This window comes from Ornithorhynchus anatinus, chromosome 3 (genome assembly GCF_004115215.2).
Source record: "Ornithorhynchus anatinus isolate Pmale09 chromosome 3, mOrnAna1.pri.v4, whole genome shotgun sequence".
Classification (NCBI taxonomy): domain Eukaryota; kingdom Metazoa; phylum Chordata; class Mammalia; order Monotremata; family Ornithorhynchidae; genus Ornithorhynchus; species Ornithorhynchus anatinus.
Window position 1 is genome coordinate 21,944,282 of NC_041730.1, and position 15,997 is coordinate 21,960,278.

The following is a 15,997-nucleotide window of genomic DNA, read 5'->3' on the forward strand; positions in this document are numbered from 1 at the left end:
CAGCGCTTAATAATAATAATGTTGGTATTTGTTAAGCGCTGACTATGTGCAGAGCGCTGTTCTAAGCGCTGGGGGAGACACGGGGGAATCAGGTTGTCCCACGTGGGGCTCACAGTCTTCACCCCCATTTTACGGATGAGGGAACTGAGGCCCAGAGAAGTGAAGCGACTTGCCCACAGTCACCCAGCTGACAAGGGGCAGAGCCGGGATTCGAACCCATGACCTCTGACTCCAAAGCCCGGCCTCTTTCCACTGAGCCACGCTTAGAACAGTGCTTGGCACGTAGTAAGTGCTTAACACATGCCATTATTATTATTATTGTTACGTGGGACCACCTGATTCCCTTGTATCTCCCCCAGCGTTTAGAACAGTGCTTGGCACATAGTAAGCGCTTAACAAAGGCTGTCATCATTATTATTGTTGTTATTTGGGACAAGTTGATGACCCTGTATCTCCCCCAGCGCTTAGAACAGTGCTTGGCACATAGTAAGCGCTTAATACATGCCATTATTATTATAATCGTTACTTGGGGCCACCTGGTGACCTTGTATCTCCCCCAGCGCTTAGAACAGTGCTTGGCACGTAGTAAGCGCTCAACACATGCCATTATTATTATTGTTACTTGGGACAACCTGATTCCCTTGTATCTCCCCCAGAGCTTAGAACAGTGCTTGGCACATAGTAAGCGCTTAATACATGCCATTATTATTATTATTGTTACTTGGGCCCACCTGGTGACCTTCTATCTCCCCCAGTGCTTAGAACAGTGCTTGGCACGTAGTAAGCGCTTAACACGTGCCATTATTATTGTTGTTACTGGGGACAACCTGATTCCCCCGTATCTCCCCCAGCATTTAGAACAGTGCTTGGCACATAGTAAGCACTTAACAAAATGCCATCATTATCATTATTACTTGGGACAAGTTGATGACCTTGTATCTCCCCCAGCGCTTAGAACAGTGCTTGGCACATAGTAAGCGCTTAACAAAATGCCATCATTACCATTATTACTTGGGACAAGTTCATTTATTCAGTAGTATTTATTGAGTGCTTACCATGCGCAGAGCACTGTACTAAACGCTTGGAATGGATAAATCGGCAACAGATAGATACAGTCCCTGCCCATTGACAGATTTACAGTCTATGACCTTGTATCTCCCTCAGCGCTTAGAACAGTGTTTGGCACATAGTAAGCACTTAAATGCCATCGTCATTATTATTGTTGTTACTTGGGATAAGCTGATGACCCTGTATCTCCCCCAGCGCTTAGAACAGTGCTTGGCACATAGTAAGCACTTAACACATGCCATCATTATTATTGTTACTTGGGACAAGCTGATGACCTTGTATCTCCCCCAGCGCTTAGAATAGTGCTTAGCACATAATATACACTTAACAAAATGTCATCATTATTGAGAAGCGGCGTGGCTCAATGGAAAGAGCCTGGGCTTGGCAATCAGAAGTCATGGGTTCTAATTCCGGCTCTGCCGCTTGTCAGCTGTGTGACTGTGGGCGAGTCACTTAACTTCTCCGTGCCTCAGTTCCCTCATCTGTAAAATGGGGACTAAGACTGTGAACCTCACGTGGGACAACCTGATGACCCTGTATCTCCCTCAGCGCTTAGAACAGTGCTCTGCACATAGTAAGCGCTTAACAAATACCAACATTATTGTATTTATTATTACTTGAGTCAAGCTGATGACCTTGTCTCTCCCCCAGTGCTTAGAACAGTGCTTAGCACACAGTAAGCGCTTAACAAATGCCATCATTATTATTATTGTTACTTGGGACAAGCTGATGACCTCGTATCTCCCCCAGCGCTTAGAACAGTGCTTGGCACATAGTAAGCGCTTAACAAATACCAACATTATTATTGTTATTCAGGGGTGGGTTGAGGGTGATAGAGAAGCAGCGCGGCTCTGTTGCGAGACCCCGGGATTGGGAGTCAGAGGTTGTGGGTTCTAATCCCCGCCTCCGCCACTTGTCCACCGTGTGACCTTGGGCAAGTCACTTCATTTCTCTGGGCCGCAGTGACCTCATCTGGAAAATCGGGATTAAGAGTGTGAGCCCCAAGTGGGGCAACCCAATTAGCTTGTATCTACAGTGCTGGGCACCTCGTAAGCATTTAATAATAATAATAACGATGATGGCATTTTTTAGGCACTTACTATATGCCAAGCCCTGTTCTAAGCACTGGGGATACAAGGTGATCAGGTTGTCCCACGTGGGGCTCACAGTTTCATCCCCATTTTACAGATGAGGGAACTGAGGCAAAGAGAAGTGAAGTGACTGGCCCAAAGTCACATGGCTGACATGCGGCGGAGCGGGATTAGAACCCATGACCTCCGACTCCCAAGCCTGGGCTCTTTCCACTGAGCCACGCTGCTTCGCTATGGTTTTACAAATGCCATCATTATTATTATTATTAAGGGGTGGGCGACGACCCTGTTTCCGCCAAACGTTTAAGGCTGCCTGAAAGCTCAAAGCCCCCATCAAAGGGGGATGGGGAGGGGTGGGCTTGTGAGGGTATCCATCACATTCACCTGCCTATCACCTTATTACTAGTGTGGCCTTAGGTATGGCGTAGTGGATAGAACGCGGGCTCGGGAGTCGGAGGATGCGGGTTCTTATCCCGCCTCCGCCACTTGTCTGCTGGGTGACCTCGGACAAGTCACGTCACTTCTCTAGGCCTCAGTTACCTCATCTGTAAAATGGGGATTGAGACGGTGAACCCCGTGAGGAGAAGGGACTGTGTCCAACCCGATTTACTTGTATCCACTACAGTCCTTGGTATATAATAAGCGCTTAACAAGTACCATTATGTCAGTTTGGGGCTTTTTGTAAACCATTTTGAGCCGGGCTGCTGGGCCCTGCGAGGAAGGAGGTGGGAAGCACCCTCGGCTGGTGGATAGAGCCCGGGCCTGGGCGTCAAAAGGACCTGGGTTCTAATCCTGGCTCTGCCACTCGTCTGCCGTGTGACCTCAGGCAAGCCACTTCTCGTCTCTGGGCCTCAGTGACCTCATCTGTAAAATGGGGGGTTAAGACCGTGAGCCCCATGGGTGACACGGACCATCTCCAAGCCGATTAGCTTGTTTCTACCTCAGCTCTTAGTACATAATAATAATAATAATAATGTTGGTATTTGTTAAGCGCTTACTATGTGCAGAGCGCTGTTCTAAGTGCTGGGGTAGACACAGGGGAATGAGGTTGTCCCACGTGGGGCTCACAGTCTTCATCCCCATTTTCCAGATGAGGTAACCGAGGCACAGAAGTGAAGTGACTTGCCCACAGTCACACAGCTGACAAGTGGCCGAGCCGGGATTCGAACCCATGGCCTCTGACTCCAAAGCCCGGGATCTTTCCACTGAGCCACACTGCTTCTCTCCATAACCCGTCGTGAACGGGGAATGCCTCGCTTTCGTGCTGTATTGTCCATTCTGAGTGCTAAGTACAGCGCTCTGCGCATAGTAAGCCCTCAATAAATACTGTTGAATGAATACGAGCGAATGAATGAATGAAAACGCTTAACAAAGACCGTAAAAAAGTTCATTTTTGAGCTCCGTCAGCAGCCACCCTAACTTATAACCGCTGTTGCCGACGTCCCAGTGGAAGGGATCTCCGTTTTACCTAACAGACCTGTGCAGTGGAAAGGGCTAGTTTATTTGTGCCTTGTCGGGTGTGTTTGAGATACCATAAATCGGTGTACTTCCTCTCCTCAGTAGGAATGAGAAGCAGTGTGTGGCATAATCGGGAGAACGTGGGTCTGGGAGTCAGAGGACCTGGGTTCTAATCCTGGCCCTGTCACTACTTGCCTGCTGTGTGACCTTGGCTAAAGCACCTCACTGCTCTGTGACCGTTTCCTTATTTAATAATAATTATTATTATTTGTTTATTATAATTGTTTCCTTATTTAATAATGATAATGTTGGTATTTGTTAAGCGCTCACTACGTGCAGAGCGCTGTTCTAAGCCCTGGGGTAGATACAGAGTAATCAGGTTGTCCCACGTGAGGCTCACAGTTAATCCCCATTTTACAGATGGGGTAACTGAGGCACAGAGAAGTGAAGTGACTTGCCCACAGTCACACAGCTGACGAGTAGCAGATCCGGGATTCGAACCCATGACCTCTGACTCCCGAGTCCGGGCTTTTTCCACTGAGCCACGCTGCTTCTCTTATTTGTAAAGTGGGGATTCAGGACCAGTTTTCCGTTCTATTTGGGACGCGGACTGTACTGAGAGCTGGGACATTTAATAAACACTTTAAAAAATCCGGTTAAAAAACGACAGGATGACTGAAAAGGCTAGTGGGTCTTGTCTCAGTTGCTCATACCTGATGGCCGCTTCAAGGCCCCGGAGTAAAATAAACGCCCCTCTCCCAGTGAGAAGATATTGGAGAAGCAGCGTGGCTCAGTGGAAAGAGCACGGGCTTTGGAGTCAGGGCTCATGAGTTCGAATCCCAGCTCTGCCACTTGTCGGCTGTGTGACTCTGGGCAAGTCACTTAACTTCTCTGTGCCTCAGTTCCCCCATCTGTAAAATGGGGATGAAGACTGTGAGCCCCACGTGGGACAACCCGATTCCCCTATGTCTATCCCAGCGCTTAGAACAGTGCTCGGCACATAGTAAGCGCTTAACAAATACCAACGTTATTAATATAGTCCAGGACGAATATCAGGCTCAACCGAGCTAGTGCTCAACCCCGGGCTGAGCCGGACTGAAGAGGCGGCCCACGCGGTGGGCAGAATTTGAGCTATAGCGGGATACATCGAGCTTCCCAAATTTGCACCTCCCTGCACTCCAACTGAATAAACGTCATGGAAAATGCCCTCTTATAATTCTAATGCTTCTCGATAGGCTCCGTTTCGTATTTTCCTTTATTCTTCGCAGGGAGAAGAGCGAAAGGCGGCCGAAGAGGAGAGCTGTGGAAATGAGGAATGACTCGAATTCCGCGCGCCGGTCCGCTTCCGTCCCGGGACACCGGCCGCGCCCGTAGGGAGACTTGGGGAATGTTAGCCGCAGGCCGCGGGCGGCTTCCTCGGCCATGGCTCTGCCCATCACCATCCTGGACTGCGACCTCCTGCTCTACGGTCGGGGTCATCGGACGCTGGATCGCTTCAAACTGGACGACGTGACGGACGAGTACCTGATCTCCACGTACGGGTTTTCGCGGGAGTTCATTCGCTACCTGGTGGATCTCCTGGGAGCGAGCCTCTGCCGTCCCACGCAGCGGTCCAGGGCCATCAGCCCGGAGACCCAGATCCTGGCGGCGCTGGGCTTTTACACTTCGGGGTCTTTCCAGACGCGAATGGGAGACGCCGTCGGCATCAGCCAGGCCTCCATGAGCCGGTGCGTGGCCAACGTCACCGAGGCCCTGGTGGAACGGGCCTCCCGGTTCATCCGCTTCCCGGAGGACGAGATGTCCGTGCAGGGCCTGAAGGGCGATTTCTACGGGCTGGCGGGGATGCCCGGGGTGGTGGGAGTCCTGGACTGCACCCACGTGACGATCAAGGCGCCCAACGCGGAGGACCTCTCCTACGTGAACCGCAAGGGCCTGCATTCGTTAAACTGTCTGATGGTGTGCGACATCAGGGGGACGCTGCTGCACGTGGAGACCCACTGGCCGGGGAGCCTGCGCGACTCGGCCGTGCTGCAGCGGTCGGCCCTCGCCGCTCAGTTGGAAGCCGGGATGCCCAAAGACGGCTGGCTCCTCGGTAAGTCGGACGGACGTGCCGGCTCCCTCAGGGCAGAGGGGCGGCGTGGCCTGGTGGGTCGAGCGAGGACCCGGGTTCTAATCCCGCCGCCCGTTTGCTCTGGGGCCGAGGCATTTCACTTGTCTGGGCTTCCCGCTACCTCGGGTGTAAAGTGGAGACTAATAATAATAATGTTGGTATTTGTTAAGCGCTCACTATGAGCAGAGCACTGTTTAAGCGCTGGGGGAGATACAGGGTCATCAGGTTGTCCCGCCTGAGGCTCACAGTCTTAGTCCCCGTTTTACAGATGAGGTCACTGAGGCACAGGGAAGTGACCTGCCCACAGTCACACAGCTGACAAGCGGCAGAGCCGGGATTCGAACCCGTAACACTGTAAAAATGTTGGTGTTAAGCGCTTACTATGTGCAGAGCACTGTTCTAAGCGCCGGGGGAGAGACAGGGTCATCAGGTGGTCCCACGTGAGGCTCGCAGTCTTCGTCCCCATTTTACAGATGAGGGAACTGAGGCACAGGGAAGTGAAGTGACTCGCCCACAGTCACACAGCTGACAAGCGGCAGAGCCGGGATTCGAACCCATGACCCCCGACTCCCAAACCCGGGCTCTTGCCACTGAGCCACGCCGCTTCTCTGCCCGAGAGCCCTGTGTGGGACAGGGACTGTGTCCAACCTGATAAACCCGTATCCGCCCCAGCGCTTAGTAGAGCGCCTGGCACGTAGTAAGCGCTGAACGAGCGGGCACACACTTTTGCTAGCCCAGCAGGGTCTCTGGTCAGTGGGAAGAGCCCCGACATGGGAGTCGGAGGTCATGGGTTCTAATCCCGCCTCCGCCGCTTGCCAGCCGTGTGCTTTTGGGCAAGTCGCTTCACTTCTCTGGGCCTCAGTGACCTCATCTGGAAAATGGGGATTAAAACTGGGAGCCCCACGTGGGACGACCAGATTACCTCGTATCTCCCCCAGCTCTTAGAACGGTCCTTGGCACATAGTAATCACTTAAAACAAATTCCATTTTTATTCTTATGGGACGCAGCGTGGCTCAGTGGAAAGAGCCCGGGCTCGGGAGTCCGAGGTCGTGGGTTCTAATCCCGGCTCCGCCGCTTGTCTGCTGTGGGACTTGGGGCAGGTCACTTAACTCTTCTGACCTCAGTTATTTCATCTGTAAAATGGGGATCAAGACCGCGAGCCCCACGTGGGACAACCTGATTACCTTGTAGCTACCCCAGTGCTTAGAGCAGTGCTTGGCACGTAGTGAGCACTTAAATACCATCATCATCATTATCATTATTATTATTTTTATTTCATTCGCCTTCTTGGCTGAGCCCCCTGAGGGGAGAGAGATCCAAGTGTGTTGGGGGGTCGGGCTGGGTCTGGCAGGGTGTGACTCGGGGCGTCCGTCCGTGCAGCCTCCGTGGCCCGGAGCTGGGGAGGGTCTCCTCACATACGTCACTTTAAACCGCGACCAAATTCATTCCTCCAGAAGCACCAGGTGGAAAAAACGCATTTAGTTGTTGTGGGGAACATTTCTGGGGCGAGAGAACACCCGTGCGAGCGGGCACTTTTTCGGTAACCTTAGGGAAGACACGTTCTTATGGCCGCCGTGACTGATTTTATCCCCTGATTTGGGTGAGCAGAGAAGTTAAGAATTGAGAGCCAAAAACAGCTGCCACGCAAATGGGAAGTGAATCTAAGGCACGGCCCTGGCCTGGAGTCAGAGGACCTGCGTTTTCATCGCGGCTCTGCCCCTTGCCTCTGTGTGACCTTGGGCAAGTCACTTCACTTCACCGTGCCTCAGTTCCCTCATCTGTCAAATGGGGATGAAGACTGTGAGCCCTCCATGGGACAACCTGATGACCTCGTATCTCCCCCGGCGCTTAGAACGGTGCTTTGCGCATAGTAAGCGCTTAACAAATGCCGTCCTTATTATTATTAGTTCCCTGGGCCGCGTCCGTAAAATTCATTCAGTAGTATTTATTGAGCGCTTACTAGGTGCAGAGCACTGTACCGAGCGCTTGCAATGTACGGTTCGGCAGCAGATAAAGAGAGTCCCCGCCCGTTGACGGGCTCACGGTAAAATAGGGATTCGAGACCTGTTTTCCCTCCCGCTTGGGCTGGGCGCCCCACGGACGGGGACTGGGTCCGACCCGATTATCTTGCGGCCGGGTGCGGTGCTTGGCATATAATAAGTGCTTCACGATTATTATCATCACCACCATCGCCCGAGGCCACACAGCAGACAAGGGATGGAGCCGGAATTAGAACCCAGGTCCTCTGATTCATTTATTCATTCATTCAGCCGTGTTGATTGAGCGCGACTCTGTGCAAAGCACTGAACCGAGCAGTTGGGAAAGGACAGTAGAACAATAAGCAGACACATTCGGCGCCCACGGTGAGCTGACTCCTAGGACCGTGCTGTCTCGCTAAGGCAACCTAACGTTTCGTTCCTTTTTTCGAACACTTCCATTCATTCAGTAGTATTTATTGAGCGCTTACTATGTGCCGAGCACTGTACTGACGGCGTGGCTCAGTGGAGAGAGTCCGGGCTTGGGAGTCGGAGGACATGGGTTCGAATCCCGACTCTGCCGCCTGTCAGCCGTGTGGCTTGGGGCAAGTCACTTCACTTCTCTGGGCCTCAGTTCCCTCATCTGTAAAATGGGGAGGAAAACTGTGAGCCCCACGTGGGACAACCTGATCACCTTGTATCCCCCCCCCCCCCCGGCGCTTAGAACAGTGCTTTGCACATAGTAAGCGCTTAACAAATACCACCATTACTAAGCGCTTGGAATGTACAGAACGGTAACAGAGAGAGACAGTCCGTGCCCTTTGACGGGCTCACGGTCTAATCGGGGGAGACGGACAAAAACAATAGCAATAAATAGAATCAAGGGGAAGAACATCTCATTAAAACAATAGCTCTTCTTGTGAGGCAGCAATAAAAAAGGTTTGAAAAAGCAATGAAAAAGGTTTTGGGATCTTTTCGGACCCAGCGTGTGGCTCTCGAGGGATAGGAAGGTGATCCCTGTCGATCTGCTTCTTGGGAGGCAGCGGGGCTCAGTGGAAAGAGGCCGGGCTTGGGAGTCCGAAGTCGTGGGTTCTAATCCCGGCTCCGCCGCTTGTCAGCCGTGTGACTGGGCAAGTCACTTAACTACTTCTCTGTGCCTCAGTTCCCTCATCTGTAGAATGGGGGTGAAGACTGTGAGCCCCACGTGGGACAACCTGATCACCTTGTATCCCCCCCCCAGCGCTTAGAACAGTGCTTTGTACATAGTAAGCGCTTAACAAAGCATCATTATTATTATTATTATCCCTCTGATTAGAACATCTTTCTTTGGTGGAATGCTAATCCCGGTGCTTCCTGACATAAAGCGCAGCGGGACCTAGTGGAAAAGGCCCAGTTGGGGAAGGCAGGAGACCTGGGTTCTAATCTCAGTTCTGCCACTTGCCCGCTGGGTGACCTTGGGACATCACCTAACTTCTCCGTGCTTCAATTTCCTCTTACATAAAATGGGGATTACAAGCCTGTTTTCCCTCCCCTCTCAACTGGGAGTCCCATGTGGGACAGTGTGAGAAGCAGCATGGCTCAGTGGAAAGAGCACGGAGTTTGGAGTCAGAGGCCATGGGTTCGAATTCCGGCTCTGCCACTTGTCAGCTGTGTGACTGTGGGCAAGTCACTTCACTTCTCCGGGCCTCAGTTACCTCATCTGTGAAATGGGGATGAAGACTGTGAGCCCCACGTGGGACAACCTGATTCCCCCGTGTCTACCCCAGCGCTTAGAACGGTGCTCTGCACATAGTAAGCACTTAACAAATACCAACGTTATTATTATTAATGACAGTGCCCAATCGGATTATATTGCATAATAATAATAGTGAGGATGATGGTATTCGTTAAGCCCTTACTATGTGCCAAGCACCGTTCTCAGTATCCACTCCAGTGTTTCTCACAGTGGGTTCTCACAGCACCTAGCAGATATTAGTACAGATATTATCATCAATAGAGAAAGAACCCGAAAGAAGCCACTGGGCAAGGGGAAGAGGCAAATCTGTCAGTCGGAGAGACAGACGCCCAGAGGTCGTGAATGATCTATTTTGGGTCCTCCGACTCGCAGTTTCAGCCCGCGACATTTCACCGTAACAATTACACGTCCTGATCAGTAGCTGGAAGATGCATCTCAAAGTTGGTTTTGGCACCGGTGTCTAATTTCGAATCTCCTCACCTTATTTCACTCAACTGCCAGGTCGGCACTGAAGTACTCACAACGCCTTAATACTTACGTATTATGTAAAATACTTGTGTATTTTATATAATCTATTATTTCCTCCTACCAGTAATGTACTTTAGTATCTGTCTCCCTTGCTAGATGGTAAACTCCTACGGAGGGCGTGGATCGTGTCTGCTAATTCCGTGGTACTTGCCCAAGCTCTGAGGACAGTACCCTGCGTGCGGTAGGTTCTCGGTCAGTCAGTGAGTGGCATTTATTACCTGTCAGTCACTCAGCCAATCAATCCTTGTCAGCTGTGTGACCGTGGGCAAGTCACTAAACTTCTCCGTGCCTCAGTTACCTCATCTGTAAAATGGGGATGACGACTGTGAGCCCCACGTGGGACAGCCTGATTCCCCCGTGTCTACCCCAGCGCTTAGAACAGTGCTCGGCACATAGTCAGTGCTTAACAAACACCAACGTTATTATTTATTGAGTGGCCACAGCGTGCAGAGCCTTGTTCTAAGGTCTCGGGCGAGCGCATTACAAGAGAGTTGTTGGACGTGCCCCCCTGCCCACGAGGAGCTTACGGTCTATTGGGGGAGACCGGCATCAAAATCAGTTACAGGGAGGGAAATGGCAGAGTTGAAGAATGTGTACATAAGGGCTGTGGGGCTGGGGTGAATACCAAAGTGGTTAAGCAGTACCAAGTACATAGGTGATGCAGGAGGGAGGACAGATATCACCTCCTGACCCCAGCGACCCCCACCCTCCTCACCCCCATTCCTATACCTAACTTTCAAACTCACCTCGCCCCCTCCAACCTCACCGCGCCACTCTCCTACCCCAACCCAGCCCTCACGCTTCACTCCTCTAAGGCCAACCTTCTCACTGTACCTCGATCTCATCCATCTCGCCGCCGACCCCTTGCCCACGTCCTCCCTCTGGCCTGGAACGCCCTCCCTCCTCCAAGAGGCCTTCCCGGACTAAGCGCCCCCTCTTCCTCGGCTCCCCCTCCCTTCCACGTCACCTCGACTCGCTCCCTTTGCTCTTCCCCCTCCCCGCCGCCCCAGAGCACTTACGTACATCTGGATGTATCTATAATTCTATTTATTTATAATGATGCCTGTTTACTTGTTTGGATATATATCTATCTATAACTCTATTTATATTGATGCCTCTTTACCTGTTTGGATGTCTGTCTCCCCCCTCTAGACTGTAAGCCCGGTGTGGGCAGGGATTGTCTCTGTCTTTATTGCCGAATCGTAACTTTCCAAGCGCTTAGTACAGTGCTCCGCACACAGTAAGCGCTCAAGAAATACGATCGAATGAGTGAATCCAACAGACAGTTACTCTCCCCCCCCCAAACCCTTATTGAAGGCACATCTTCGCCAAGAGGCCTTCCCTGACTAAGCCCTCCTTTCCTCTTTTCCCACTCCCTTCTGCCTCGCCCCAACTTCCTCCCTTTATTCATCCCTCCTCCCGGCCCCAGAGCACTTACGTGCATATCTGTAATTTATTTATTTATATTAATGTCTGTCTCCCCTTCTAGACCGTAAGCCCGTTGTGGGCACAGAACGTGTACGTTTTATGTTCTGTCGTCCTCGCCCAACTGCCCAGTACAGAGCTCCGCACACGGTAAGCGCTCAACAGATACGACTGAATGAGTGAAACTCTCAGATACGACCCAGTTGGGGAACTAAGCAGATGCAGGCGTTCTTTTAGTTGTCTCAGCTCCACTGGCTCCTCTGACGGCACTCCGGAGTCAGGACGGGCCCCGGCACGCACGGAGAGCCCTCAACTCTGCCTTCGCACCCACAGATTATCTGTTCAGCTGGGCTCTCGGACATGATCGGGTCAGCGTTGCTGAAGTGGCTAAATAGCAGGGCCAGGTGCTAGCCAAGAGAGTGCTCTCTGCTTCGCTCTGCCATTCCTGGCGTGATCCATCCAGTTGCCAGCGCCGAGTTCTCGGAGCTCAGGTCTCCTAAGGTGGGGAGAAAGCAGCGTGCGGGTAGTGACGGAGGAGGAAAACTGGCTCCCACAGCATGGAAAATGCTGCCTCAACCTGCTTTTTGAATTTCTTTCCCACCAATAGTACCCTAGGTCTCCATCATCTCGTGGATGAGTCATTTCTAATCTTATCAGAATATCGTTTTCTTTTAAAGCGTCATTTGGGTAAGTAACAATTTGTTTAACATAGTAGTGAGTGCAGGGAAATGCGCTTGTCGCGGCAGAAAGTAATTTGAAAAAGAAGTTCTGCGGCCTTTCAGTATCTGGGTAGGCTGGGCTTAGGCAGGTCTGGCAGGTCTAGCTCAGAAGAAAGCTCAGAAGTGTTAGAGGGACCTGGAACAGCTTAGGTGCAGAACGATTTAGGCAATTAGAGGTCGACGGGCAGTGCAGGCAATCCCACAGTGTCAATCCTGCCTAATTTTTATTTTATTTTTACGGGAGTCTTTTGATGTTACTGAGCCAGCCTCGTAGGTGCAGCATCAACCAGGAGTGCCTTTTTGAGAATGCCACTTGCTTCATCCCACTAGGATTAATACACCTCAAAATAAAGTGCAGCAAAGAATTGATGCCAGAGAAGATCCGAGGTCCGTGGCCAATCCCTCAGTTTGTTTCCTCTCTGATTCGCGTTAATAATGATAATACTAATGCTGTTGGTATTTGTTAAGCGCCTACTATGTGCAGAGCGCTGTTCTGAGCCCTGGGGTAGATCCAGGGTAATCAGGTTGTCCCACGTGAGGCTCACAGTTAATCCCCCTTTTACAGATGGGGTAACTGAGGCACAGAGAAGTGAAGTGACTTGCCCACAGTCACACAGCTGACAAAGCACCTTGGCTGGTGTCTACTTCAAATCTTTTTTTTTGTAGTCTTCGTTAAGCGCTTACTATGTGCCAGGCACTGTACTGAGTGCAGGGACAGATGCAAGCTAGTCGGGTTGGACCCGCTCCGTGTTCCAAATGGGGCTCACAGTCTTCATCCCCTCTATACAGGTAACGGAGGCAGAGAAGTTTCTTTATGGTATTTAAGCGCTTACTATGTGCAAGGCACTTTACTAAGCACTGGGTAGATACAGACTAATCAGGTCGGAGATAGTCCCTGTCCCACTTGGGTCTCACAGTCTTAATTCCCATTTTACAGATGGGGGAACTGAGGCACAGAGAAGCGAAGTACCTTGCCCAAGGTCACCCAGCAGACGAGTGGTGGAGCCGGGATTGGAACCCAGATCCTTCTGACTCCCAGGCCAGGATCCAGGATCGTATGCTCCCTTTGCTCTTTTTAGGCAGGTTTTTTCAGCCGTTCACTTCCAGGGTGCAGAGCAGGGCTGAGTTGGACGGACTCCTTTGTTCTGAAAAAATGCCACAGGGGTAAAAGGAATGGATGGACCCGGAAGAGCTTAACTTTTGCAAACGATTTTCATATTAATTTTTCAGTGGGTGGCCCCTGAAGACCTTATGTGTTCCTCGCATAGTGCTCTGCGCCCAAAAAGCATTTAATAAATACTGTTTCCTACTCCCGGCAAGGTTGGTAGCCGTGATTTTCTTCTCCGGCCATTAGTATTTTCCCAGGATTCACACTTTACAGTGATGCGGACCAAAGATAGTCTAGTTCATAATTTAAAAATGCCAAGGTCGAAGTGCTTTTCTCCGGCAAATACTCAGGGGCGAATGTGTGTCCTTTTCAGCTTCGGGGATAACTATCAACCCGGTTCGATAAAATCCCTTCCGAGGCCCAGGTGGAAACAGCCCTACGACAACATACCTAATGATAACTATAATTGTGGTGTTCGTCACGCACTTAGGTGGTGATGGTGATGGTATTTGTTAAGCGCTCACTATGTGCCAAGCGCTGTCCGAAGCGCTGAGCCAAGCACTACGCTGAGCACTGGGAAAGATAAAGGAGAATCAGAACGGCCCCAGTCCGTGTACCGCACGGGTTTCCGCCGACGATGTCGGTGTCGAGAAGTGAGATGACACGCCCAGTGTTCCCCAGCCGGCAAGTGGCATGTGGGCGGTGAGGGCCGAAGTCAATTTTGGATCAGGATTCATCCCGACGATTGGTTTACCCTTAGTCCTTTCTGAAGGAAGCGTAGAGGCGGAAGACGGTCGAGGGGGCGACTCAGCGAGGTTGCCCTACGTTAGCCGCTCATCCCGACGATTCGTTTAGCCTTAGTCCTTTCTGAAGGAAGCGTAGAGGCGGAGTAAGGTCGAGGGAGCGACTCAGCGAGGTTGCCCTACGTTAGCTGCCGGAAGAGTGCCAGGATGTGGATGCAAAAGGGAGATGGCAGGTCAACAGCCAGGTGGATCATTAGAGCCGCGGGGTGGGGTGGAGGAGAGGGTGGATGGGATGGGCTCTGCCTTCCTCGTTGCCGTTTTATAGGCTGTGATGATGTAGGCTGTCGGCCCTCCCCATCCTCACCGTCATTTGTTTCTCCAGACCGCGTTACCCAATCTACAGCTCAGCCGGATGAGCCACCGAGTTGAGCCGAGAGTCGTCCGGCCGGTCCGACAGGTCACCGACGGTCCTTCTTTTTGTCGAGGCATTTGCCAACCCCCTTGAGCGTCCTGAGGCCAAGTAGGCCAAAAAGCCACCTTCTTGGTAACTGACTAGAACAGAGGCCGGTTAAGGATGTTGCTCCCCAAGCCCTCCTGCTAAGCCCCTCAGTGTTTGCTCTTCTCAAGGTATTTTGAGCCATCAGTGAATAATAATAATAATGGTATTTGTTAAGTGCTTGCTATGTGCCAAGCACTGTTCTAAGAGCTGGGTAGATGCAAGGTAATCAGGTTGTCCCACGTCCCAGTCTTAATCCCCATTTTATAGATGAGGGAACTGAGGCTCAGAGAAGTGAAGTGACTTGCCCACGGTCACACAGCTGACAAGTGGCAGAGCTGGGATTAGAACCCACGACCTCTGACTTGCAGGCCCGGGCTCTTTCCACTGATCAGTTAGTGATCTAAGTGGCCATTTGTCCCCACACTTCCCAGTTAACCCCCGACTCTGATTCTGACTTGGGTAGAGCTGACACTTCATCAGTCAAGATGATGAAGCAGCGTGGCTCGGTGGAAAGAGCCCGGGCTTTGGAGTCAGAGGTCGTGAGGTCGAATCCCGGCTCTGCCACTTGTCTGCTGTGTGACCGTGGGCAAGTCACTTCCCTTCTCTGGGCCTCAGTTCCCTCATCTGTAAAACGGGGATTAAGACCGTGAGCCCCACGTGGAACAACCTGATTCCCCTGTGTCTACCCCAGCGCTTAGAACAGTGCTCTGCACAGAGTAAGCACTTAATAAATACCCACATTATCATTATTATTATTATTATTATCAGTCTTTCTTGCTCCAGGGCCGCGCAGGGACTGCAGTTGACCCTTTGTGATTCCTTATGCAACTCAGGCGAACGCGGCACCAATAACACAACCCCAGGAACTCCCGTGTGTGTCTCGTGGTGTTTGTTAAACACAGTGTGCCAGACATTGTATTAAGTGCTGGGGTCGAGATAACTCAATTCAATTCAGTAGTGTTTAGTGAGCGCTTACTATGTGCAGAGCACTGTCCTAAGCGTTTGGAATGTACAGTTCGGGCAGAGCACTGTCCTAAGCGTTTGGAATGTACAGTTCGGCAACAGGTAGAGCCAATCCCTGCCCATTGACGGGCTCACAGTCTAATCGGGGGAGACAGACAAAAACAATAGCACTAAATAGAATCAAGGGGATGGACATCTCATTAACAAAATAAATAGCGTAATAAAGATACATCCAAATGAGCGGACGAGCACAGTGCTGAGGGGAGGGGAAGGGAGAGGGGGAGGAGCGGAGGGAAAGGGGGCTTAGCTGAGGGGAGGTGAAGCGGGGGTCAGAGAGGCAGCAGAAGGAGAAGGGGAAGCTCAGTCTTGGAAGGCCTCTTGGAGGAGGTGAGCTCTCAGTAGGGCTTTGAAGAGGGGAAGAGAGCGAGTTTGACGGAGGCGAGATAGGTAAATCAGGTTGGACACAGTCCCTGTCCCACATGGTGCTCACGGTCCCCATTTTACAGATGAGGGAACCGAGGCCCAGAGAGGTAAAGTGACTCGCCCGCAGTCACCCCGCAGACGAGTGGCGCG

General features: G+C 51.5%; 1 protein-coding gene across 3 annotated transcripts in view; it reads left to right on the top strand.

The window, feature by feature from the left end:
* HARBI1 (harbinger transposase derived 1) overlaps positions 1 to 15,997 on the top strand; it is a 30,147-nt gene that overhangs the window by 6,926 nt on the left and 7,224 nt on the right. For all 3 annotated transcript variants that reach the window (XM_029060434.2, XM_029060436.2, XM_029060433.1), the window contains exon 2: positions 4,886 to 5,709. In XM_029060434.2, the coding sequence (XP_028916267.1) occupies positions 5,040 to 5,709 (670 nt within the window). In that variant the 5' untranslated portion in view covers positions 4,886 to 5,039. The remainder of the gene's footprint in view (positions 1 to 4,885; positions 5,710 to 15,997) is intronic.